The sequence below is a fragment of the Oncorhynchus tshawytscha genome, linkage group LG26, assembly GCF_018296145.1.
Source record: "Oncorhynchus tshawytscha isolate Ot180627B linkage group LG26, Otsh_v2.0, whole genome shotgun sequence".
Lineage (NCBI taxonomy): Eukaryota > Metazoa > Chordata > Actinopteri > Salmoniformes > Salmonidae > Oncorhynchus > Oncorhynchus tshawytscha.
Genome location: NC_056454.1, coordinates 27,234,512 through 27,261,623, shown reverse-complemented (window position 1 = coordinate 27,261,623; position 27,112 = coordinate 27,234,512). Strand labels below are relative to the sequence as shown.

The window sequence follows — 27,112 nt, the reverse complement described above, 5'->3', positions numbered from 1 at the left end:
CACACTGACACACACTGGCACACCCCGGCACACACTGGCACACACTGGCACACACTGGCACACACTGGCACACACACTGGCACACACTGGCACACACTGGCACACACTGGCACATGCTGGCAAACACTGGCACACACTGGCACACACTGGCACAGCGTGGCACACACACTGGCACACACACTGGCACACACACTGGCACACACTGGCACACACTGGCACACACTGGCACATGCTGGCACACACTGGCACACACTGGCACACACACTGGCACAGCGTGGCACACACACTGGCACACACACTGGCACACACACTGGCACACACTGGCACACACACTGGCACACACACTGGCCCACACTGGCACACAGTGCCCTGCAGCTAATGAGAAGGCTCTTTTTTTAGAAAGGTGCTAGACGTCAAGTCTTGGGTGGCGGTTTTATTCGGCCACAATGTCACATGCTCGCTCAGCTCAAAGCTAATATGCCAACCAACTCAGGGGGCCAGAAAAGAACACTGCTATTCAGTGACTTGCCATGTAATACTACTATGTGAATGGACATGGTTTCCTATATGTAAAAAACAAAAACAAACATATTTGAACCTTTTGGCTGTTGTCATGTTGAGAAATTGGTTCCAGAGAGCAAGTATTGTCTTTGTCAAGTCAGCTGTGTTCCACTGATCCTCTGAAGGGATAGGCTTAGTTTAATGAGAGAGCTGAGAACCACGGTAGAAAAACATGTTAAGTGAAAGATCATGACCATCAATAGGGGCTGATGGGGAAGAAAACATTCTTTGCTTCCCCATAAAGCTGACCCCCACAGTCACACTCACATGACTGTGACCAGAGTTAGATTGTGACCAGCCAACGAGAAAACACACTTTCAGACGAATGATAATAAAACAACCAATATTTTCTGTCCTATGTGTCTGTTGATCACCAATCACAGTACAGTAGTTGGAAGAAATTGCATTTGATGCCTTTTCTTTCCCAAATAATTCTTAAAAACACAATACAACATTTCCCAAAATATATTTTAGAACATTAACAAATGTGACCAATTACGGCACATGAATCTCAAAATACTTTTTGTATACATATTCTCATATAAAACAATGATCTGGTTTAAGTTAATAGGATACAATTTGTATCAACGAGGAGAGGGATTCTCATGGCCACTAAAGTTTGTTGTGGTCAGGTTACCTTGGCAACACAAGTCCAGTGTTTTGGACTGTAACGGGTAGATGTAAGTCCCTGCTGTGTGTGAGCAAGGCATTTCCCAACACGGTGTCATTGCCTAACTATTCCTATTCACTGAGCAATTGTGGCAACTTACAATGGATTCTAAGCCAGGAGGTAGAGAATTACCTTGTCCACAGAGTTAAGTACATAGACAGTTACAGTACAGCACCATCTGTCTGTCTGTCCGGATGGTTACACCTGATGTCTTCTCTTGTTATGAAACCCTAGCAACAGAAACCCCCTTCAACTAAAATAATCTCACACAACAAAAAGGACAAAGGGACAATAATAAATTAACACATTCATACATTTAAATAAAAACGTTAAGATAAACACCTGCACCTGCACTAGTTTGCATATCCTTAAGAACCATCTGATTTCAATGGCCAGAATGGTTGTTGGAGGACAAAAAAGTGGTTCAAAAAAGAAAGTGAAAATCAATATCACAATCTCTCAAGCTGTGAAGTAAGCTTCAGAGCTTTCCCCAGAGAGGAACTGTGAAGTAAGCTTCAGAGCTTTCCCCAGAGAGGAACTGTGAGAGTAAACAATGCTCTGGGGTTTTCACATGGACTTTACCAGGCCTTTAACAGCTGGAGTTCTTCACTTCTCTAAAGGGGAAGTTCATCAAATTATTTCAACAACGTTATTCAATTCACCACCTGCTTTTATGAATCGTTAATGAACTAATTACAGGGATACAACTAAATCAGTGTAGCTTAGATTTATGAATTTGCTTTGTCTTTTAGTTTGAAATGTTTGGAAGTAACATGTTTATGACAACAAACAATACCTTCGATTTGGAATCCCAGAATTCACCCCGTGTTAACACCTCAGGATTTTATGATATGATTGGCAAAATGTTGATTAAAAAAAGCAACGAAAAGTGCCATAACAAAATATAAAGACAATAAAAATAATTTAAAACATACAAAATAAATACATTTAAGCAACACATCCCATTCAAAGAGTCTCCTGAAATAATGCTGACACACATGTTCACTCCTACCCACACACCATAAACAATCCTGACCGTAAGTGCTTGAGGTGGTCTCATACCGCACAAAAGTAACGGACAACAATAAGGTAGCTCGGATTCTCCTTAAAAAATATAATTAAAAAACATCTCCCCCTGTATCGTAGATGTTTTGGGAGGACTATAGAGTTGGGCACGTCACCTCTTTCCTCTACTACAGTAGTGTCAGTACTCAGTAGCGAGCCTGGGACTTCTCAGCCAGGATGGCTGCAGCCAGCTGCTGGGCGTCCATCACATGGGGGTTCCTCTCCATCACCACCTTCACCAGCTCTGGAGGAAAGATGTTACATAGATTGACAAACACTTTATCCCTCACATCCTGGCATCTTCCCCCCTGGTGCAAGGGGTCCATGGAGGGGTGGGGTGGAGGATGGGAGGAGGAAGGGGGTTGAGGATGGGGCGAGTGTGTCCCCCTGGGCCAGTAAGAGTGCCAGGGTTGTTCGTGGCCCTCAGGCTGGGACTGGAAGTTGAAGGCCTCGTAGCAGGGCTGGAGGAGCTGCTGGTAGTGGGAGTCCCAGCTGGCCAGCCGCTGCTCCTGTCCCATCCCAGGGTAGGTCCTCCGTGGGCGGACAGGGGAGTGCTCGTAAAGCCGGGAGTTCTGGAGGCTGTTGTTGTCCTGCCAGGTGGAGCCCCCCAGGTTATGCCCCTGAGTTGAGCTGTGAGAGTGGCAGTGGGGGCTGGAGGTCTGGGGTGGAGGTTGGGGAGGGTAGTCCTCCGAACAGCCAGAGCTGCTCCCCACAGATGGGTGCTGAAGATGGGGAGGAAGGTAGGTGAGATGGGCCTTGAAGTGGTGAAGGGAGGAGGGATGATCCTCCAAGCTGAAAACCTGTGGCCTCCCCATGCTCTGAGATAGGGGGTAGCTATGGTGGGAGCCTCCATGTGGGTGCAGGGTCAGACCAGGGGGCGGGTGGTTGGTGTGGTGTGGGTAGCGGCTGGAGCAGTGGTGGTGATGGGGGTGGTGGCATTTGAGGCCATCCTCCAATAGGGGGTCAGGGGAGAAGGAGTCAGAGCTCATGCTGCCCTCGCTGCTGCAGTCAGATGCCAGCAAGCCTGTCCGTAGGTCAGTTGGGAACAGCCGCTCGGGTATCAGTGGCACCACCAGGTTTAGGCTGGAGTACGCCCTCATTAGGGAGTTGTAGCCCAGCTTTGGGGACTCACAGGTGGGATATGACTCAGAGTGACCAAGCTCCAACAGCCCTGGAGCTCTGCAGGAGCCGTTCCTCCCTGCGTTGTGGTCCCTCCAATCCTGCAGAGAGAAGCCTTGGCTGGAAGGAGGACCCCCAGAGGCAGGAACCAGGAGGCTGTTGCTACAGCTGCTGCTACTGCTGCTGCTACTACCTCTGCGGGCCTCTGATTTGATCCTCCCGCCCAGCCGCTCCTCCAGGAGGTCGTTGTAGGGAGGGGTGCACAGGCCGGGGTCCGACCGCCTCTTTGGGGCGGCTCGGTGGGGTTCTGGGAGCCCGTCTGCACTGGAGCTGCTGGACATGCTGTGGCTCTTCACCAGCGAAGCAGAGCCCAGGCTCTTGGAGGAAGAAGTGGAGGAGGAAGAGGAGTTCTTGGCACTGGCACGCAGCTCGTCGGCCACAGAGCGCTGGGGCTGACTGCCTCTCTCAGGGTGGTAGAATTTACACTTGTGGCCGTAAGTGCACTTCTTCCCTTTAGAGAATACAGGGTGGTTAACTCTCAATCATGAGACAAGCCAGAGGAGGCTGGATGAATAATGTATAAGAGGATGGCTAGGTGTTACCATAGGGGCAGGGCTGCTTCCTGTGTTCTGGGATCACTGGTCTCTTCCTCAGGAAGTTCTCCAAACTGGGACCATGGCGACCCAGAGGATCATCAGGAGGCATGAACCTGGACACATAACCACATACCAGACACACGGTCAGATAACCACTCAACATCCACATATCGATGCCCGGGAAAAACAACTCCAGATACTAATAGTTATAGGCTTGGTGGAACCTTACTTGTCATTGACGAATGAGTACATGAGCAGCCGCTCGTCAATGAACTTCTTCCACTCTGTCTTCTCATTGGCCAGGTCCCGGTAGTTGTCGTTAGAGACGATGATGCCGTCGGACTCGTAGGCCAGCTTGACGATGAAGCGGTCATCGTAGCAGACCACCCGGCGGCCCTGGACCCGACGAGACGGAGTGAACACCAGGATCTTGTCTTTCTCCAGACGCCGCAATATCTCCTGGTCTAGAGAGAGAAGAGAGGGGGGGAACAGGAAGAGAGGGCGAGAGACAGAGAGAGAGAGATGGGGTATGCATTTTGCTGCCAGGAATATACCTGACACCTGCAGTGTATTTGTATTTGGAGATCTGGGTAAGGGTAAGACATGGGTAAGGGTAAGACATGGGTAAGGGTAAGACATGGGTAAGGGTAAGACATGGGTAAGGGTAAGACATGGGTAAGGGTAAGACATGTAAAACCTATGAATTCATGAGCCAAGCCCTCCAGCATTTAAGGTTTGTGTGTGTCTCTTCTTAAGAATTATTTAAAACCAGGCTCTACTTTTGCCTTTAGAAAAGATTAATGTAATTTCCACCAATATGAAAATCAGCCATGATATAGGTTAAAGGTTAGACAAGTCTATACAGTCTAGTCTATTTTAACCCCCAAATTTTATGGGATGACATTGAATCAATGTGGAAAACTGATTGGATTTGCAAAAGTCATCAATGTAAGAGAATTTCGTGTTTTTTTCACCCAGCTTTTAAACTAAATCCAATTACAGGGTGACATTTTGCTTGATTTCACGTTGAATTCACGTTGGTTGACAACTCAACAAAATGTAAATCAAAACTACAGTAGACATTGAACTGATGTCTGTGCCCAGTAGGTAAGTAGAAAGTCAACGACTATAGCATGTGTACCTAAGGGCTCTACTCAATCTGTATCGCTGAAGTTTTACAGATTGCAAGCTAGAAATGCAAAAGTCATTTCAGATTGAGCCAACATACCTGTAGACCTATGCAGCGTTTATTGCATGCAGTATATCGTGGGAACATTGCCTTTAAATTTCAATTAAGCTGTGATGCTGAACTTCCACCATACAGATCGAATAGAGCCATACATTTTTATGTCATTGGTGTTAGTAATTACAAAGACAAGGACCTTCAGCATTCCCTCCAGTGGCAAACTGTTATTGGGGTCTATATTTAGAAAAATTATTTTCTAATTAGGCGGGTTGCGGAGCACCGATTTACAAAAAAAAACGCAAATGTAATCTGTTACATTACCATTACAAAATATTGTAATCAGATTACAGATACTTTAAAAAAACGTTTACTTATAGGATTACTTTTAAATTTTGTAAAGGACGTTTGCCACAAAAATATTGAACACCTTTCTGTTTTCTTAATGACATTCAAATCAGCATTGAAAAAAGGCACAAGTTTTGATCCCAGCTGAGCAAGTCTGACCACAAGTCAGAGACCACTATGCAGGGCTGGAACCAGAACAAATCAGTTGGACGGGCCTTTCATTTCTATAGGTGGGCACGTTTTTTTCACGGGACCTCCTATGTACGCTTGCAAGGATCCCCATTCCTGGGGTCCAGCAACATTAATGCAGCTAAATACAATTTAAAATATTATATGACATTACATTTCATAACACTTTACCCAATACATTTAGTGTGTTCCCTCAGGCCTCCACTATCATATATTTACAATACAACATCCATGTGTACGTGTGTGTATAGTAAGGGTCTTATCATGTGTATGTGTGTCTGCGGCTGTGTGTGTCTTTTCACAGTCCCCGCTGTTCCATAAGGTGCATTTTTTATTTGTTTTTTAGTAAAGATCATAGGCAGCTCGTGAGTTTCAAGTTTGGGGAAGCTTACAATTTATTCTAACATTTCAGCAGATTTCCATGCCAGCTATGATTATTTATTATTATATGCACATTTTCGTGGAACAATTTCATTTTTAGAAATATCGTTTTTGTTTCTCAACATCATTATCACGGGGTTAATCCAAAAAGCCCGAAGTAAAGCGCTAAAAATGTCAAAGTTCAAATGTAACTAAGGCGAGAGCATCAGCCTCTGTCATATGGACACGTTGATGCACTGTGATCCATTGGTGGCTAAAGAAATGAGTGCATAGAACTCAGAGAACTCAGAGCAGTAAGCCTAAAACTTCTTCGTCAGCTAAGTAAAATACATAGGCCTAAAGCCGACAAATAAAACCAGTAGAAAATGATTCACATTCATCCCTCTATTCCGCCTGTCTGCCTCCCTTTCTTTCTGTCTTGACTTGAGCTATTTATAGTGAAGTTCAACATTGTATCAAATCCTCAACTGGGTCAGCCCAAAGCTGTCACTAGCAAACATGCAACATTATATCAACTAGCCTATTCTGGGCCCTCAGAACAGACAGCTGTTTTTTTATGACATTTCCACTGGATATATGGAATCATCAGATCATTATATTTTGCTCTATCACACCCGAGACTTGAAAGTTATCGAGTCTGGAAGTGTTGAAAACATTTTAAAGTACTGAGGAACTATCATTCACAATAAATGTTAAAAATAACTGACTTTGTTGACTTACTGTGTGAGGTGAAGTCAAAATGACTGAGAAGCTCAAGTTATTAGTGGTGGACGTGGTGAATTATAACAATCACAAAATCAGACACTTTCCTACTTTTGCACGCAGAATGCCAGGTAGGCCTACTTCGGTGTGTGCTCAGGCGTGCTCAGACACATGTTCCTTGCTCACATGGAGTACTCCAAACAATAGACAATGAACACATTTACAAAACTCATAATGGTTATGAAAGAAACCAAAACTTGTTTCTCACAAGTGTAGCAGGTTGTGAACTCCGTGAACAACGTTTCCAGTCCGAGAATGAGAACGATAAATGTCAGTAATTAATACGTGCATTAACAGAAATGAATATAACCAAATGATGGGGGATGAACGGTACGTTTATTAGGCCTACTGGTGATATACGTAAGGGGAAATTGATAAAAATCCAAATCAAAGGGCAAACAATTCACACAATGAATGCCCAAGAATTGGCAGGAGACAACTGAGTGGATGCATTCTGGAGAGAGACACGCCATATCTTTGCCACACACACCTCCCATTCCTCTTGTTGCAACATTTGAAGTTATACTCAAGACACATTATCTTCACACATATTTTAGATACTTATCACTGAAAGCTGCAACTCAATCAGCTAGACTTATTGCCATGCACAACACCCAAATTGCGGGCTTCCCAAATATGCATAGGACTACACACTTGTGATTTGAAACAATCCACAGCCAATTAAAAAATGAGCTAATGATCATCTGTGGCATGCTCCCTGGTGAAGTATTTTGAATTATATTATTTAGACAGGAGTAATTATAGCCTATCATTTTTGTCATAACATCAATTTACTTTATGGGAATCCAGCATCCTAACAAAGCACTGTAATCCTGCCAACTTTCATTTCCAATTTGCAAGAGGCTGAAACCAGAGATCTGTATATAATGATGAGATGTCTCCTCCCTAACAATTGGAGTCTTTGTACCAAAAGCGGAAGGCAGGCGACAAGCTTAAGTGTGCAAATTATGCCCATAGAAACGCATTGGGCTTATTCTGCAAAGATTTTGGCGAGAGTGAACCCTCTCGATTCTCCTCTTCTTCTCTACTGAAACTATGTCACCGGAGAAAGTATCCGAGCATGTGAAACAGCCCCCCTCTATATTTAGCCCATATATCTCATGTTGTCTGGACAGGAATATACTGACCAAAAATATAAATGCAACATGCAACAATTTCAAATATTTTACTGAGTTACAGTTCATAGTAGGAAATCAGTCAATTTAAATAAATAAATTAGGCCCTAATCTCTGGATTTCACATGACTGGGCAGGGGCACACCCATTGGGGAACCAGGCCAACCCACTGGGGAACCAGGCCCAGTCAATTCAGAATGAGTATTTCCCGACAACATTTATTACAGACAGAAATACTTGTGAGTTTCATCAGCTCTCCGGGTGGCTGGTCTCAAATGATCTCGCAGGTGAAGAAGCCAGATGTGGCGGTCCTGGGCTGGCGTGGTTACACATGGTCTGCGGTTGTGAGGCCGGTTGGACGTACTGCCAAATTCTCTAAAACGACGTTGGAAGCGGCATATGGTAGAGAAATTAACATTCAATTATTTGGCAACAGCTCTGTTGGACATTCCTGTAGTCAGCATGCCAATTCACGCTCCCTTAAAAATTGAGACATCTGTGGCATTGTGTTGTGTGACAAAACTGCTCATTAGATTGGCCTTTTATTGTACCCAGCACAAAGTGCCCCTGTGTAATGATCATGCTGTTTAATCATCTTATTGATATGCCACACCTGTCAGGAGGACAGATTATCTTGGCCAAGGAGAAATGCTCACTAACAGGGATGTAAACATATCTGTGCACAAAATTTGAGAGAGATTAGCTTTTTCTGCGGTCTTTTAGTTCAGCTCATGAAACATGGGACCAACACTTTACATGTTGCATTTATATTTTTGTTCAGTATAGTATGACATGCCATACTGTTTTGGTCCAGACAGCATCAAAAACATGATCTACACATATTGAGAGAGAGGGGCGCTGTCTCGCTCGCTCGGATGCTTTAACTGAGATTCATGCGTCTTCCTGTCTGCACACGTTTGAAGCACGTAAAAAATCGTCTGTTCTCGGTTGCAACACTGATTATTCCAAACTGCCTCTGGAAACAACGTCAGCACAGTAACTGGGAGCTTCATGAAATGGGTTTCCATGAGCGAGTAGCTGCACACCAGCCTAAGTTTACCATGTGCAATGCCAAGCGTCATCTGGAGTGGTGTAAGGCTCACCTCCATTGGGCTCTGGAGCAGTGGAAACACGTTCTCTGGAGTGATGAATCACGCTTCACCATCTGGGAGTCCGGTGGACAAATCTGGGCTTGGCGGATGCCAGAGGAATGCTAGCTATCCGAATGCATAATGCAAACTGTAAAGTTTGGTGGAGGAGGAATAATGGTCTTGTGCTGTTTTTCATAGTTCAGGCTAGGCCCCTTAGTTCCAGTGAAGGAAATCTTAACGCTACTGCATACAATGACATTCTAGATGATTCTGTGCTTCCAACTTTGTGGCAACAGTTTGTGGAAGGCCCTTTCCTGTTTCATTGTGACAATGACCCCGTGCAAAAAGGGAGGTCCATACAGAAATGTTTTTTTGAGATCGGTTTGGAACAACTTGACTGGCCCACACAGAGCCCTGACCTCAAAGCCATAAAACACAGACTGCGAGCCAGGCCTAATCGCCCAACATCAGTGTCCAACCTCAGTAATGCTTTTGTGGCTGAATGGAAGCAAGTCCCTGCAGAAATGTTCGAACATCCAGTGCAAAGCCTTCCCAGAAGAGTGGAGGCTGTTATAGCAGCAAAGGGGGGAACAACTCCATGTTAATGCCTATGATTTTGGAATGAGATGTTCGATGAGCAGGTGTTCACATACTTTTGGCCATGCGGTGTATCACAGACCTATTATAGGCTACATAACACATTGGTATTGGTATTTGGTATTTTATTAGGATCCTCATATTAGGATCCATATTAGCTGTTGCAAAAGCAGCAGCTACTCTTCATGGGGTCCACACAAAACATGAAACATAACATATTGTAATACAGAACATTAATAGACAACAGCTCAAGGACAGAACTACATACATGTTTTAAAATACAAAAGGCACACCTAGCCTACATATCAATACACACACACAAACTATCTAGGTCAAATAATGAAGGGCAAAACGTGCCACTCTGTTCTGGGCCAGCTGCAGCTTAACTAGTCTTTCCTTGCAGCACTCAACCACACGACTGGACAATAATCAAGATATTGCTTTTTGGAGTGTGGTGTGAAAAAAGCAGAGCATCTCTTTATTACGGACAGACCTCTCCCCATCTTTACGACCATTGAATCTATATGTTTTGACCATGACCGTTTACAATCTAAGGTAACACCAAGTAATTTAGTCTCCTCAACTTGTTCAACAGCCACACCATTCATTACCAGATTCAGCTGAGGTTTAGAACTTAGGGAATGATTTGTACCAAAAACAATGCTCTTAGTTTTAGAGATGTTCTGGACCAGTTTATTGCTGGCCACCCATTCCAAAACAGACTGCAACTCTTTGTTAAGGGTTTCAGTGACTTCGTTAGTTCTGGTTGCTGATGTGTATATAGTTGAATCGTCAGCATACATGGACACACATGCTTCGTTTAATGCCAGTGGCAGGTCATTGGTAAAAACAGAAAAGAGCAGATGGCCTAGAGAGCTGCCCTGCGGTTCACCACACACCACACTGTTTGACACTGCACTGAAATCTAACTGTACAGCTCCCACAATCTTCTTATTAACAATTTCTTTCAACCAATCATCAGTAATTTGTGTCAGTGCAGTACATGTTGAGTGCCCTTCTCTTTAAGCATGCAGAAAGTCTGTAGTTAATTTGTTTACAGAGAAATATCATTGTATTTGGTCAAGCACAATTGCTTCCAGCAGTTTGCTAAGAGCTGGCAGCAAGCTTATAGGTCTGCTGTTAGAACCAGTAAAGGCCGTTTTATCACTCTTGGGTAACGGAATTACTTTGGCTTCCCTCCGGGCCTGAGGACAAAGACTTTCCTCTAGGTTCAGATTAAATATATGACTATAGAGTCAGCTACCATCCTCAGTAGCTTTCCATCTAAGTTGTAAATGCCAGGAGGTTGTCATTATTGATCGATAACAAAAACAAATCTACCTCTCCCACACCAACTTGACAAAATTCCAACTTTCTTTTTTATGCATGGATACGATGGCTCACTGTTCAGTAGTTTGCATTTCCTGCCTAAGTTTGCCCCCTTTGCCAATGAAGTAATCATTAAAATAATTGGCAACATCAAATGGTTTTGTGATGAAGAAGCCATCAGATTCAATGAAAGATCGAGTTGAATTTGTATTTCTGCCCATAATTTTATTTAAAGTACTCCTAAATTCTTTCCATCATTCTTTATATCATTGGTCTTGGCTTCACAATACAGTTTCTTCTTATTTTTGTTAAGTGGGGTCACATAATTTCCAAAAGTGTAGGGGGTAGATCAGCTTTAATATTGCAGATAGATTGTAGCTTCCATCAATGGGGGATTGGCAGTAATGCAGACAATAACATTGATGGAAGCTACAATCTATCTGCAATGTTAAATATTAAATCTCTCTATATATACATATACATACATACAGATACATAAATACATACATACAGATACATAAATACATACATATACACATGCACACATACATATAAATACATATACATACTGTATACATATCTTTAAAAATATATATATTTCCTTTACTACCCTCCAACCATACCACCCTCCCCCAATTGGAGCAAATAGTGAAAAACAACGCTTAGGCCTGTATTTCCAGCTTATACATACTATGTACATTTTATGGACACAGTCTATTTTACAATAGTTTTATTTTGTTTGTTTTTACTCTTGTCCTTCCTCTACCCTCAACCTCTCCCATATATTTATGATGACGATCCGTTTTGATATCTATTTGCCATATCTTTCAAACTGTGCTCTTTCAAAAAGGTTCTTAACCTATATAGGTTTTACGGGCACAGTATGTTTTACATTAGTAATCTTGTTGTTATTAGTTGTTATTAATCCCAACCTTCAGCTCCATTCAACCCCTCCCATCTATCTCTTAACACCATCCACATTGGATTTCTATTTGCCATATATTTTTCAACTGTGCTGTGATGTTTCACAAAAGTTCTGAACTTTCTATTCTCATTGTTTCTACAGATTGTAAATTGAAAATAAACATTTTTGCTAAAAGTATTATTATATTGTTGATCGATTGACTATGACTTTTTAGATCGCACAGTAGTGCTATCTGCAGAGTTAGCTCCAAGTAAATATTGCAATTCTTCAGCCATTCCTGGACCTGTGACCAAAAACAAGCTACATATGGACAGTACCAAAACAAATTATCTAATGATTCTGCCTCTTCGCAGCAAAATCTGTAGAGCTGAAAATGTTGTATCCCCCATATAAATAACAATACATTGGTTGCAAAAATTCTGTATAATAATTCAAATTGAAAAATGTTAAGTTTTGAATCCAACGTCGTTTTACGTTGATTTTCATAAACCATGTGCCATGAAATCGGTACGTCAACCATATAGTTTTTAAATTCCACATCAATCCATGGAGCCTTAACAGTTCTATCAGTCAGTTTCTTAACAGGTGCATGTTTATCAATAATTGGAAGAAGCAATTTCATAAATTCCTCAAGTGCAGCATCTAGATGCTCCTTATTAATCACATCAGACAAACAATATATTTTTTAACATCATCCACATAAGAGTCACAGCAAAAATCTTTTGTATGATCTCTTTTACACTATTTTGACCCAACTTTTGGAACTTTGGCTTTCCTGGATATAGACTATATTGTGATCACTCCATTCAATGGTTACGGATACAGCTTTAGAACTATGTTCTACAGTATTAGTACAAATGTGATTGTTACATGTGGATGATGTTGTTCCTGTAGTGTTTGTAAACACCCTGGTAGGTTGATTAATAACCAAAACCAGATTACAGGCACTGGTTACAGGGAGAAGCTTCCTCTTGACTGGACAGCTTGATGAAAATCAGTCAAAATTCAGGTATGCAAGAAAGTAGACCTCTCTGTTTACATCACATACACTATCAAGCATTTCACACATATGATTTAGATACTGACTGTTAGCACTTGGTGGCCTATAGCAAAACCCCAAAAGAAAAGAATTTGATGTGAAACACACTGCTGCTTTCTCATTTAGCTACAGTGCCTTGCGAAATTCGGCCCCCTTGAACTTTGCGACCTTTTGCCACATTTCAGGCTTCAAACATAAAGATATAAAACTGTATTTTTTTGTGAAGAATCAACAACAAGTGGGACACAATCATGAAGTGGAACGACATTTATTGGATATTTCAAACTTTTTTAACAAATCAAAAACTGAAAAATTGGGCGTGCAAAATTATTCAGCCCCCTTAAGTTAATACTTTGTAGCTCCACCTTTTGCTGCGATTACAGCTGTAAGTCGCTTGGGGTATGTCTCTATCAGTTTTGCACATCGAGAGACTGAAATTTTTTCCCATTCCTCCTTGCAAAACAGCTCGAGCTCAGTGAGGTTGGATGGAGAGCATTTGTGAACAGCAGTTTTCAGTTCTTTCCACAGATTCTCGATTGGATTCAGGTCTGGACTTTGACTTGGCCATTCTAACACCTGGATATGTTTATTTTTGAACCATTCCATTGTAGATTTTGCTTTATGTTTTGGATCATTGTCTTGTTGGAAGACAAATCTCCGTCCCAGTCTCAGGTCTTTTGCAGACTCCATCAGGTTTTCTTCCAGAATGGTCCTGTATTTGGCTCCATCCATCTTCCCATCAATTTTAACCATCTTCCCTGTCCCTGCTGAAGAAAAGCAGGCCCAAACCATGATGCTGCCACCACCATGTTTGACAGTGGGGATGGTGTGTTCAGGGTGATGAGCTGTCTTGCTTTTACGCCAAACATAACGTTTTGCATTGTTGCCAAAAAGTTCAATTTTGGTTTCATCTGACCAGAGCACCTTCTTCCACATGTTTGGTGTGTCTCCCAGGTGGCTTGTGGCAAACTTTAAACAACACTTTTTATGGATATCTTTAAGAAATGGCTTTCTTCTTGCCACTCTTCCATAAAGGCCAGATTTGTGCAATATACGACTGATTGTTGTCCTATGGACAGAGTCTCCCACCTCAGCTGTAGATCTCTGCAGTTCATCCAGAGTGATCATGGGCCTCTTGGCTGCATCTCTGATCAGTCTTCTCCTTGTATGAGCTGAAAGTTTAGAGGGACGGCCAGGTCTTGGTAGATTTGCAGTGGTCTGATACTCCTTCCATTTCAATATTATCGCTTGCACAGTGCTCCTTGGGATGTTCAAAGCTTGGGAAATCTTTTTGTATCCAAATCTGGCTTTAAACTTCTTCACAACAGTATCTCGGACCTGCCTGGTGTGTTCCTTGTTCTTCATGATGCTCTCTGCGCTTTTAACGGACCTCTGAGACTATCACAGTGCAGGTGCATTTATACGGAGACTTGATTACACACAGGTGGATTGTATTTATCATCATTAGTCATTTAGGTCAACATTGGATCATTCAGAGATCCTCACTGAACTTCTGGAGAGAGTTTGCTGCACTGAAAGTAAAGGGGCTGAATAATTTTGCACACCCAATTTTTCAGTTTTTAAATGTGTTAAAAAAGTTTGAAATATCCAATAAATGTCGTTCCACTTCATGACTGTGTCCCACTTGTTGTTGATTCTTCACAAAAAAATACAGTTTTATATCTTTATGTTTGAAGCCTGAAATCTGGCAAAAGGTCGCAAAGTTCAAGGGGGCCGAATACTTTCGCAAGGCACTGTATTTGCGCCTTAGGGATTGTGGTTGTTGTGGATGGCTGTTCACAAATGTACGTCCAGTATATGTGTATTTTAACCCAATGATGGTTGAATTGAAGAAATATAAGCTGCCTATCAATCATTGTTTTTATGACCAGGGGTGTATTAATTACGGAAACCGTTTACCGTTTAAGAATCAAATCGAAGCAAACAGAGCAAAACGAGAGTTTCTATTGGACAAATTCAGGTAGGTCCCTCCACATTTCGTTACATTTGCTTCCATTTAAGAAATGTTTTGCAACAGAATCGACGTAATGAATAGCCTACGAGCCTGTGGACAGCCAGTGAAAAATGTTCTCTTGGAACAGCTGTATAGTATGGATCACAGCCTGTGGAATAACAGTTTGAATTCCTCCCTTCTAAACTCCCTCGTGGTATTGTGCTCCATACTGTCAAAAACAAGTTTCATTTAAGAAGGGGCTTTTAGCCTATTGCTCAATCTCATTAATGCTGATTCTTAATGCTGATTCAAAAAGAAAATTCTCTTAACCTAACTGACATTCTCAAACTTGCACACTTTTGATGGGATTGAAAGAGTAGTTTACTATTTAAAACTTGATGTTAGATGGTTCATCACCCTGAAAGTAGTCTATGGGCCAGGAGAATGGAACCTTTATTTAACTAGGCAAATCAGTTAAGAACAAATTCTTATTTACAATGACGGCCTACCCCGGCCAAACCCGGACGACGCTGGGCCAATTGTTCACCGCCCTATGGGACTCCCAATCCCAGGCGGATGTGATACAGCCTGGATTCAAACCAGGGACTGTAGTGACGCCTCTTGCACTGAGATGCAATGCCTTCGACCGCTGTGCCACTCGGGAGAAATTGTAATCCATGGATCAATATTCTTTAATAAGCCACTACAAGCTTAAATAGTGAACTACTCCTTTAAACAGCTGCAAATTATCACCAACAAAAACAAACAATAGGCCTATAGCAAATGCAACATATGGAATACATTTTTCACAGGCAAATAGCACTTTTCTGTTGTGCTCAAAGCATGCCAATCTGAGAGCAGTATTTATTTTTCAACTTGAAGCAATGAGCCCAATGAGTCCTCCATGACAAAAGAAATCATAAACAAAAGGCTAGACTAAATAGTCCTTAGTTTTTGGGTTATGCTCAGGTAAAACAATTTTTCTAATCATGATTTCCATATTTCCAAGTCCTATTTTTGAAGATAAAAGGCTATTAAATCAATTGGAATGACTGAAAATCTGACAGACTCTGTTGTTGTTTTTTATGTAAAGATCTATCCTAGTAGTAGACAGCAATGGGTAAGTAGAAGCCTACATAACCAACCCATAAAGTTAAACGGAACATCCATTTATGGCCAACTATGTAAACTCTAACATTGATTTGTCTTGCAATAGATTTTCAATTGGTAATATACATTTGTGTCTTATTCTAATGCCTCTTAAGCAGAATGAGCTTTTTGGTCTTAATTTAATGTTAGGCATTAGGGTTATCAGTGTGGTTAAGGTCAGGGTTAGGGTTAGCTTTAAAATCAGATTTGATGACTCTGTGGCTGTGCCAACTACTAACCTGCGCCTATTAAGAGGAAAGTAACCTAAAAGTAAATGATAGTAATCAGATTACGTTACTGAGTTTGTGTAATACAAAAATTACATTACTGATAAAAAAATGAATAACTGTAATCTGTTACTAGTAACTGTAACAGATTCCATTTAGAAAGTAACCTACCAAATCCTTAGACCCTTTTAAGTATGTCAGAATTTAAGGGATTCCATTGATCATTTGGTATGTCTAAATACAAAGATTCATTGGTGTTACTCCATTTAAATGAAGGGAAATTACATTGTGAGCAAAATGATTAATCATATCGCTTTAGAAAATATTTTTATAAATGGTTAATGACCTTAAATTTGAGCCTCCTCAATTACCAAAAATGTATTATTGGTGTTATTGTCATTGAGAAGACCCAGATGTTGGGAGATTTAGAACAGGTGTGAGGGTGGGGTTTGAACAAAATAAGGTGGTAGGGGTTTGGAGGGGGGATGTTGGGAGTGGACATGGAAGTGCTGGTTTACCTGTGATGAGGGCATCCGGTCTGGACTGTTCCTTTCTCCAGGCGGGCACAAACACAGTGATGTCACGGTGACCACGCTCCAAGAACCAATCAACAGCCAGCTGGATGCCATGACAGGAGAACACTTCCTTATTCCCATGACTGTGGAGAAACGCACACAAATTCATGATCATGACATGTGTTTTTGTTTATTTGTATAATACTATAGATCAAGAGAGCAGTGTATGAGGTCTTACAGACAGAAAAGGAACCTAGGTAAAGTGTTTCTGAATGCAGCAGCAGTTTGTGTTGACTCACCTCATGGCTACGTTACTCCCATCCACCACCACAGGCCTGATGTTCTCCTTGTCATCCAACAGAAGCTGGGAGGAGCAGTCCAGTCTGGAGGAGTCCAGAGAGGGGGAGGATAAGGAGGAGGAGGACGACTGGGAGGCGGCAGACTCCCCTGCCTCCTCCGTCTCTGTCCTGGTGCCTAGTTTGACCAGTTCTCCCAGTATGTCGTTGATGAGGGCGTCAGGCCCTAGCTTCCGCAGCACCAGCAAAACCAGCACCTCAGAGTAGCCCAGCTTCAGGGCAAATTCCATCTTGGAGCGATACTCTGTGAGGGGGTCGGTGGGGAGTTTGGGGTCCCTAGGGGGGGGGCTTTGTGGCAGGCCCAGTCCAGCAGGGTGACAGGGGTGCGGATGGGGGGTCTCAGCGCCAGAACCAGTGCCATGGTGGATCCCCCGCTCATCTTCGCTGTCCGACGCAGCACTTTCTTCAGAGGAGTTACTACTACTACTACTGCTGATGCTGCTACTACTGACACTGCTATGGGTGCCTCCCACCGGTGACTCTTCCCCCTCCAAAACTCCTGAGTGAGTGCCGGCTGTGGCACTCAAGCTGGCCTGGCGGTCGGTGCCTTCCACATGGAGGTAGTCCAAATCCAGCCCCAGATTGAGGTTGTGGCCTGTTCCATCCTCCAGATGGTCCTTCAGGCCCATGAAGCCGTCTTATACATCCAGCCTCTGACCCCGGACCTCTGACCTCAGATGACCCTGGACAACCCCACTGTCACTGCTGCTGATGGGCTGCTCTCTGACCAATCCTGGGACGGAAGCCTGGTGGAGAGGGCTGGGCAAAAAAGTTACCCCATTGGTTAGACCGGTTTCCACCTTGAAATCTGGAGAATTTTCTGTGCTTTTCTATCTGAACATTTCATAATGTTACAATTAGCCCCCAAGTGATTTAAGTCACATTTTCTAACTTGTTGAGCTACTTTATAACAGCCAGTGTTAATCACTGGACCCAGCCCTCCCCTCCAACACCCATGCTTCAGGGTGAGAGAAATTGCTCTTAGTGAGTAACCTGAGCTGTAATAGAGCTTCTCAAGTATTAGGCTGAATGACACACCACAAGCATTTCCATTTAAAACCACAATCTCCATTGTTCACTTCCACTGATTAGCATTTTTGCAGTGCTAAGCTCAGCAGTCAGAAAAGCTCTCAATCAACGTTGGTGATAACAACACACCATGCCAAGACACAAACATAGCTGACTTGGCCCTCAATAATATACTCTACATTGCACCTACACCCATACAGGAAAACGCCGTATGAATGCTTTTTTGGGGGGAACTCTTACCATCCACCACCTGATATTTAAACTAGGAACAGGTGTCGCTTGCAGTCCCAGCAGGGGTTTGTGATTGACTGAAACAGAGAAAGAACTGTTCTAATGGACCTGCCTCCTAGTTTTTCAGTGACCCCTTTAAAAAGGACATGTGTCCCAGCATCATCAGAGCACAGTGACACACTAATCTGGGGGCCCAGGGCTCCTGCTTTACAGGCATGGGCTTCACTTACTTACTGTATTAAAATATATATTTCTACTGTATATCTAAGCATGTTATGTACGCTAGGATGTGTGTGTTGTGTTCACTGTGTTGCAGACTAAGTGGAATGTGGACGGTAAAAGACAAGGGTGGAATGTGGACGGTAAGAGACAAGGGTGGAATGTGGACGGTAAGAGACAAGGGTGGAATGTGGACGGTAAGAGACAAGGGTGGAATGTGGACGGTAAGAGACAAGGGTGGAATGTGGACGGTAAGAGACAAGGGTGGAATGTGGACGGTAAGAGACAAGGGTGGAATGTGGACGGTAAGAGACAAGGGTGGAATGTGGACGGTAAGAGACAAGGGTGGAATGTGGACAGTAAGAGACAAGGGTGGAATGTGGACAGTAAGAGACAAGGGTGGAATGTGGATGGTAAGAGACAAGGGTGGAATGTGGATGGTAAGAGACAAGGGTGGAATGTGGACAGTAAGAGACAAGGGTGGAATGTGGACGGTAAGAGACAAGGGTGGAATGTGGACAGTAAGAGACAAGGGTGGAATGTGGACGGTAAGAGACAAGGGTGGAATGTGGACGGTAAGAGACAAGGGTGGAATGTGGACGGTAAGAGACAAGGGTGGAATGTGGACAGTAAGAGACAAGGGTGGAATGTGGACGGTAAGAGACAAGGGTGGAATGTGGACAGTAAGAGACAAGGGTGGAATGTGGACGGTAAGAGACAAGGGTGGAATGTGGACAGTAAGAGACAAGGGTGGAATGTGGACAGTAAGAGACAAGGGTGGAATGTGGACGGTAAGAGACAAGGGTGGAATGTGGACAGTAAGAGACAAGGGTGGAATGTGCTTTCGACTATTTCCTCAATACACAGTGTTTAAAATGGTTCTATAATAAGACATGAAAGGAATAATCCCATGATAAGGGCATATAAGGAGACCAGCACTTGTTTGATTCAGTTGTGTTGATTTATTTAATCAATGCGCACAGACAGTTGTCCTATAGCCCTGTATTTTAAGTTACACAAAACTACTGCACATCAAAGGCAATTTCTGGATTGGTATATCAGTGTGTGTAAGTGTGTGTGTGTCTGCATGCATGTATATAATAAGACATGAAAGGAATAATCCCATGATAAGGGCATATAAGGAGACCAGCACTTGTTTGATTCAGTTGTGTTGATTTATTTAATCAATGCGCACAGACAGTTGTCCTATAGCCCTGTATTTTAAGTTACACAAAACTACTGCACATCAAAGGCAATTTCTGGATTGGTATATCAGTGTGTGTAAGTGTGTGTGTGTCTGCATGCATGTATAATTAGGGTAAAGGTAGGGTCTCAGTACCAGTCTCAGTACCCCTATTGACCTGCCTCTCAGAACCAAGCTGCTGCCTCACTGTGGCTCCTCATGAATGCCACAAGAGAGATTGAATAATTTAACCCTCCAACAACAAAAAGGGGCACAAAGAAAGCGACAGTGTGTGCATATGTGTGTGTGAGGGGGGTCAGGGGCTGGGGGTGGTGGGTGATATGGGGGGGCTAAAGTATGTCTGGCTTGCCATCCCCAAATAAAGCAGCTGCCATCCCAATCTGGACTCCTCCGATGGAGCATTGTTCCGCAGGCCGTGTGGCGTACACAGACGGAGGCTGGTGCTATTCAAACACACACACACACACACACACACACACACACACACACACACACGCACACACTCAACGACCCTGTTAGAATCAGAACAAACGTACTGGTGTGAGCCCGAGTTACTGCTCATCAGTCTGATTTCGCAAGTGTTTAAACATGATACAACACACACTCATACACATATACCAATACACACACACACACACACACACACACACACACACACACACACACACACACACACACACACACACACACACACACACACACACACACACACACACACACACACACTCAACGACCCTGTTAGAATCAGAACAAGCGTACTGGTGTGAGCCCGAGTTACTGCTCATCAGTCTGATTTCGCAAGTGTTTAAACATGATACAACACACACTCATACACACACACACACACGAGCACACACATTCCTATTCTCTTTTGTAGCATAAACACACAACCTACAATTTTTTACACAAACAATCTTCCAAACAAACACAGACACAATTAAAATCTTCCACAGCCAGTGGATAATGAGGTCAGATCTACACATTCTCCCTATAACTTCCTGGGACAGACTTCTTTCTGTAAGTTGCATAAATATGAGAGAAATTGTATCAGTAAGAAGATATGCTAAATTGTCTTTGAGATAAGCAGTGCAGTGCACAGTCCAGTAATGTTACTAGAGTTAGATGTGAAAGACCACGGCTGAATAGACACTGAACTGAAATTAGAATGTTGCGAGGTTCAAGGCTTTTGCGACCAGATCAATGAACACCCTTTGGTCCTTTGACTCATATATAGAGGACTGTGTCCATTGCTTCTTTATTTTACTGTGCTTTATATGATGATTTAAGGTTGACCTTATTTGATCAAATGCAACAATAGAAACCAGAACTATTCTGGATTAGATATAAAGAGAAACTTGAATGATTATTTATAAAATAAGATCTTTGTTGCAAACTGTATTTTTAAAGCATGGAAGAAGATACGACAAGATAAAATATATAATAAAATGGCAGGTTTTGGTTTTCCAATTGTTTTTTGTATGAATGTATATATACAGTGCCTTCAAAAAGTATTCAGACCCCTTGACGTTTTCACATTTTGTTACGTTACAACCTTATTCTAATATGGATTACATTTTTTTAAACTACTCACAATACCCCATAATGGCAAACCAAAAACACGTTTTTAGAAATGTTAGCAAATTTATTCAAAATAAAAACAGAAATACCTTATTTACATAAGTATTCAGACCCTTTGCTATGAGACTCAAAACTGAGCTCAGGTGCATCCTGTTTCCATTGACCATCCTTGAGATGTTTCTACAACTTGATTGGAGTCCACCTGTGGTAAATTAAACTGATTGGACTTGATTTGGAAAGGCACATACCTGTCTATATAAGGTCCCACAGTTGACAGTGCATGTCAGAGCAAAAACCAAGCCTTGAGGTCGAAGGACTTGTCCGTAGAGCTCAGAGACAGGACTGTGTTGAGGCACAGATCTGGGAAAGGGTACCAAATTATTTCTGCAGGATTGAAGGTCTCCAAGAACATAGTGGCCTCCATCAGTCTTAAATGTAAGAAGTTTGGAACCACCAAGACTCTTCCTAGAGCTGGCCACCCGGCCAAACTGATCAATCGGGGCAGAAGGGTCTTGGTCAGGGAGGTGACCAAGAACCCAATGGTCACTCTGACAGAGCTCTAGAGTTCCCCTGTGGAGATGGGAGAACTTTCCAGAAGGACAACCATCTCTGCAGCACTCCACCAATCAGGCCTTTATGTTAGTGGCCAGACGGAACCCACTCCTCAGTAAAAGGCAAATGACAGCCCGCTTGGAGTTTGCCAAAAGGCACCTAAAGACTCTCTGAGAAACAAGATGCTCTGGTCTGATGAAACCAAGAGCGAACTCTTTGGCCTGAATGTCAAGCGTTACGTTTTGAGGAAACCTAGCACCATTCCTACGGTGAAGCATGCTGTTGGCAGCATCATGTTGTGGGTATGTTTTTCAGGGGAAGGGACTGGGAGACTAGTCAGGATCGAGGCAAAGATGAACGGAGCAAAGTACAGAAATCCTTGATGAAAACCTCTTCCAGAGCGCTCAGGACCTCAGACTGGGGCAAAGGTTCACCTTCCAACAGGACAACAACCCTAAGTACACAGCCAAGACAATGCAGGAGTGGCTTCGGGACAAGTCTCTGAATATCCTTGAGTGGCCCAGCCAGAGCCCGGACTTGAACACGATCAAACATCTCTGGAGAGACCTGAAAATAGCTGTGTAGCAATGCTCCCCATCCAACCTGACAGAGCTGGAAAGGATCTGAAGAGAAGAATGGGAGAAACTTCCCAAATATAGGTGTGCAAAGCTTGTAGGGTCATACCAAAGAAGACTCAAGGCTGTAATCGCCGCCAAAGGTGTTTCAACAAAGTACTGAGTAAAGGGTCTGAATACTTATGTAAATGAGATATTGCCATTTTTTTTATTTCTAAAAACTTTAGAACTTTAGAGATTTCTAAAAACTTTTTTTGGATTTGTCATCATGGGGTATTGTATGTAGTTTGATGAGAGAAAAAACAATTTAATCTATTTTAGAATAAGGCTTTAACGTAATAAAATGTGGAAAAGTCAAGGGGTTTGAATATTTTACGAATGCACTGTCTATTTAAGCAATTTAACCCGAGGACATGTGGTATATAGCAACGCATCGTGGAGTGCCTGGACACAGCCCTTAGCCATGGTATATTGGCCATATATCACAAACCCCTGAGGTGCTTTATTGGCATTATAAACTGGTCACTAACATAATTAGAGCAGTAAAAATAAATGTTTTGTCATACCCGTGGTATATGGTCTGATATACAATGGCTGTCAGCCAGTCAGCATTCAGGGCTCGAACCACCCTGTTTATAAATGCACATAAACACTGAGTGTACAAACATTAAGAACACCTGTTCTTTCCATGACATAGACTGACCAGGTGAATCCAGGTGAAAGCTATGATAGTTTATTGATGTCACTTGAATCCACTTCCATCAGTGTAGATGAAGGGGAGGAGACAGGTTAAAGAAGGATTTTTAAGCCTTGAGACAATTGAGACATGGATTGTGTATGTGTGCCATTCAGAGGGTGTATGGGCAAGACACAAAATGTAAGTGCTTTTGAACGATGTATGGTAGTAGGTGCCAGACACACCAGTTTTATGTTGAGAACTGCAATGCTGCTGGGTTTTTCACGCTCAACCAGTTTCCCGTGTGTATCAAGAATGGTCCACCACCCAACGGACATACAGTCAACTTGACACAACTGTGAGAAGTATTGGAGTCAACAATTGAGGCTGTTCTGAGGGCAACAGGAGGTGCAAATCAATATTTATGAATGTGTTCCTAATGTTTGGTATACACAATATGTATACACTGTATATATCAGGGATGGGAACCTGGCCAGGAATAGACAAGGGTGAAGTCTATTTTGAAGTCGTTTTGAAGGCCTCCCCCCGACTGAGCTCCTCATTCGGGGTCTCAACTTACTGTTGCAAGTTAAAATAGTAGAATACGGCCTCCCGGGTGGCGCAGTGGTTAAGGGCGCTGTACTGCAGCGCCCTTAACCAGCTGTGCCACCAGAGACCCTGGGTTTGCGCCCAGGCTCCGTCGTAACCGGCTGCGACCGGGAGGCCTGTGGGGCGACGCACAATTGGCCCAGCGTCGTCCGGTTTAGGGAGGGTTTGGCCAGTAGGGATGTCCTTGTCTCATCGCGCACCAGCGACTCCTGTGGTGGGCTGGGCGCAGTGCACACTAACCAAGGTTGCCAGGTGCACGGTGTTTCCTCTGACACGTTGGTGCGGCTGGCTTCCGGGTTGGATGCGCGCTGTGTTAAGAAGCAGTTAGTCTTGGTTGGGTTGTGTATCGGAGGACGCATGACTTTCAACCTTCGTCTCTCCCGAGCCTGTATGGGAGTTGTAGTGATGAGACAAGATAGTAGCTACTAAAAACAATTCAATACCACAAAATTGGGGAGAATTTAAAAAAAATAATTGTAGAATACACAAGGTGCAATTTTGAAATTTGGTTGTGCATCGGGCAGTTTTTCTCTTGTTATGTCAGTCACTGATAGTCACTCAATTAGCCCATATCAGATCACTTTAATTAGATTGGTAAGTTATTCTAGTGGCCTACTATTTAAGTGTAGTAGTGGCCGGGGTGTCCCCATTGATTTTGTTAGTCAGTCTCACTCCGATATCATTAAAACCTACAAACTTTTCTCAGGAAATTAGCTGTAAAACAGGAAATTAGCTGTGTGTACGAAGACCGGCAAGCAACTGATTTTTTGTGGCTCCTCCCCCATATGATTATTTTATTTTGTTACCACAAATACAGTGTGCTTGGTATCCTAAAGATGTAAGACACCATAAAAATAAAATCAATAAAATCTCAAATCTAAAGAAGAAATGTGATCTCTAATACATCAGCTCAATGAGTTGTGATTGGAACCGGGGTACTTACAGATGACTTTACAACTAGTTTCTATTCAATATTTCCCCCAAATGCCCTTACTTCCCCTCCTGAAAAACAATGACTCACAAAATCTACACAACTGTTAGCCAAACTGCAAACAATAACCACAGGCACTCGCAGTCCTAGAACCTCCAAACCTGCTCTCCCCTCTTGTACTCCCAGCAAATATGTGGAGGTAGAGGTAATTCTAGACTTCCAGCTGGAGCTGGAGCTGGTGAGATAGATAAAAAGGAAGATAAAGAATGTGATGGAAATATGGGAATACAGGCCAAGCTAGATCTAGACATGAAAATGAACACTGAGATAGAGAGAGAGGTGGGAGTTAAGGTCCTACTACATTGAGCAGATGCTGCAGCCTCATGCTCCTCCTCAGTGTCCCAGCCTGCTGAGGGAGAGAGCCAGGGTTAGCCCCCTAGGGCCCTGCTATCTCCCCTGGGGCTGGGGCAGACCTGACCTGAGCTAGTCCCCTTGGCCACGTCAGACTCAGGATGCTGAGCCATGCCACTCTGAAGTCTGCACCAAGCCAGGGACAAAGGGGGGAGTTAGAAGGAGTGAAAGAGAGATGGGGAGAGGGGGAGTGTATAGGCAGCAGGGGCAACAGATGCCTTCTGAAACCACAGGGGACCACGGCAACTGGTGTCCTGTCTTGCTTATCCTTCTACAGAGCGCGAACAGTAGAGGATGATACATATCACCACCATCATGTGACCCGGGAGTAGACCTCACTTTCACCCGTAAGCGCAGACATGCACATGTCCATAATGCTCAGTCACTCACTCACTTTATATTCTGACTTGCTCCCCATTCTCTCTCTCTGTGTGTTTCATATGCACAATACACTGATATCTTGACTGAACATATTTCCTTTCCTTGTCTAATTTTCCCCCAAGATGATAACATTTGACAATGAGTTCCCAAAATATCCACTGCATCATAGACTACTGTATGTGAAAGTAAAATTATATAACTTCTATAACTATAAAACATAGAGTTCACAATCCTTAACAAGAGTTCGACAGAGTTTTTACCAATTCACTTTCATTGCCTGTCACACTTAGCTACAGTAAGTTCCCTAATTTAAAACAATTACTTGTACAGTTTTATTGTCATTGGCAGCAATCCCTGACCTGTTTTCCCCTGTCATTAAACATGAAAACTGATGACTCTGAAAGCGTCTGACTAGATGGATTCAATAATTCTATGTCAATCCTAAACTGTAACTTTAGCCCAAAACGACAGGCTTCTACACCGACACACTCCATCTTGTGTCGTCTCCGCTGACACTGTTTTATGGCTGTGTGTGTATTCCCTGGTGCTTGCTATGCTCCAAAGAGAAATATAGAGCTACATTTAGTACAATCAGCAGGTCCTTACTGTTTTACTGATAGCATACTTGTATTGAAAAGTATATCAATTATAGGCTACTTATCCATGAGTTATCAAATGAACAAATCATCAAACTGGGATAATTTAGGATTTTATTTACCACCAATAATTCAGAAAACAAAAACATTTAATCAAACATACATAATCAATTCTGAAAATGTATGAAAAGGTTTGAGGGGGAAAATGAACAATTGTGCACCAAACTGCAGTGGATTACTGCAAGACCAGACAAAAAAACACAATGAGATTTAAGATGTAATTTTTACACCTGCTATAACTATAATATGAACCTATGCAACGGCCTATATACAAATGTATTAAAAGCATAAAAGACTTACCACAGGCTCCAAAGAAAAAGTAAAGCTGCAATACAAAAACAGAAGGAACTCCTAAAGATTCACTCCTTACAGAAAACCTTCCAGCATGCCAGGGGGACTGGCTCAGCTTTGTCAAGTTTTCTCCAAGTTTGGACTTGTTGACACTGGTACATAAAAATCCAGGTTCTCTGTATCCAGCAGAGAATAAATAAAGTGACAAAAAATCCAAAGGGAGGTGAAGTGAAACAAGCTTCCTTGTAGCACAGTGGTCCCAACTCAACTCAACTCAACGCATGTTAGATTTGATAGTGCTGCAGTCTGGTCCCAAGGCAGGAGGGTTGAACAATGTGAGTGTGAACAGATGGAGCTGCAGTGTCTACCATTCCCACATTACACACAGTCTGCCTAGTGACCAATAAGAGCACAGCAGTGACCACAAGCCCACTCCTCCGGCAAGTGTTTATTCACACACACACACACACACACACACACACACACACACACACACACACACACACACACACACACACACACACACACACACACACACACACACACACACACACACACACACACACACACACACACC

The 27,112-nt window shown here is 42.9% G+C and overlaps 1 protein-coding gene across 1 annotated transcript; it reads right to left on the bottom strand.

The window, feature by feature from the left end:
* Nucleotides 1-266: 266 nt before the first annotated feature.
* Nucleotides 267-26,850, bottom strand: LOC112225464 (probable ribonuclease ZC3H12C). Its single transcript, XM_024389447.2, has 6 exons — nucleotides 26,545-26,850; nucleotides 17,136-17,951; nucleotides 16,840-16,979; nucleotides 4,241-4,475; nucleotides 4,018-4,124; nucleotides 267-3,926 (listed from the first exon to the last, which is right to left on the bottom strand). The coding sequence occupies exons 2-6, from the start codon at nucleotides 17,819-17,821 to the stop codon at nucleotides 2,443-2,445; spliced, it is 2,652 nt and encodes an 883-aa protein (XP_024245215.1). The 5' UTR covers nucleotides 17,822-17,951; nucleotides 26,545-26,850; the 3' UTR covers nucleotides 267-2,442.
* Nucleotides 26,851-27,112: the final 262 nt, after the last annotated feature.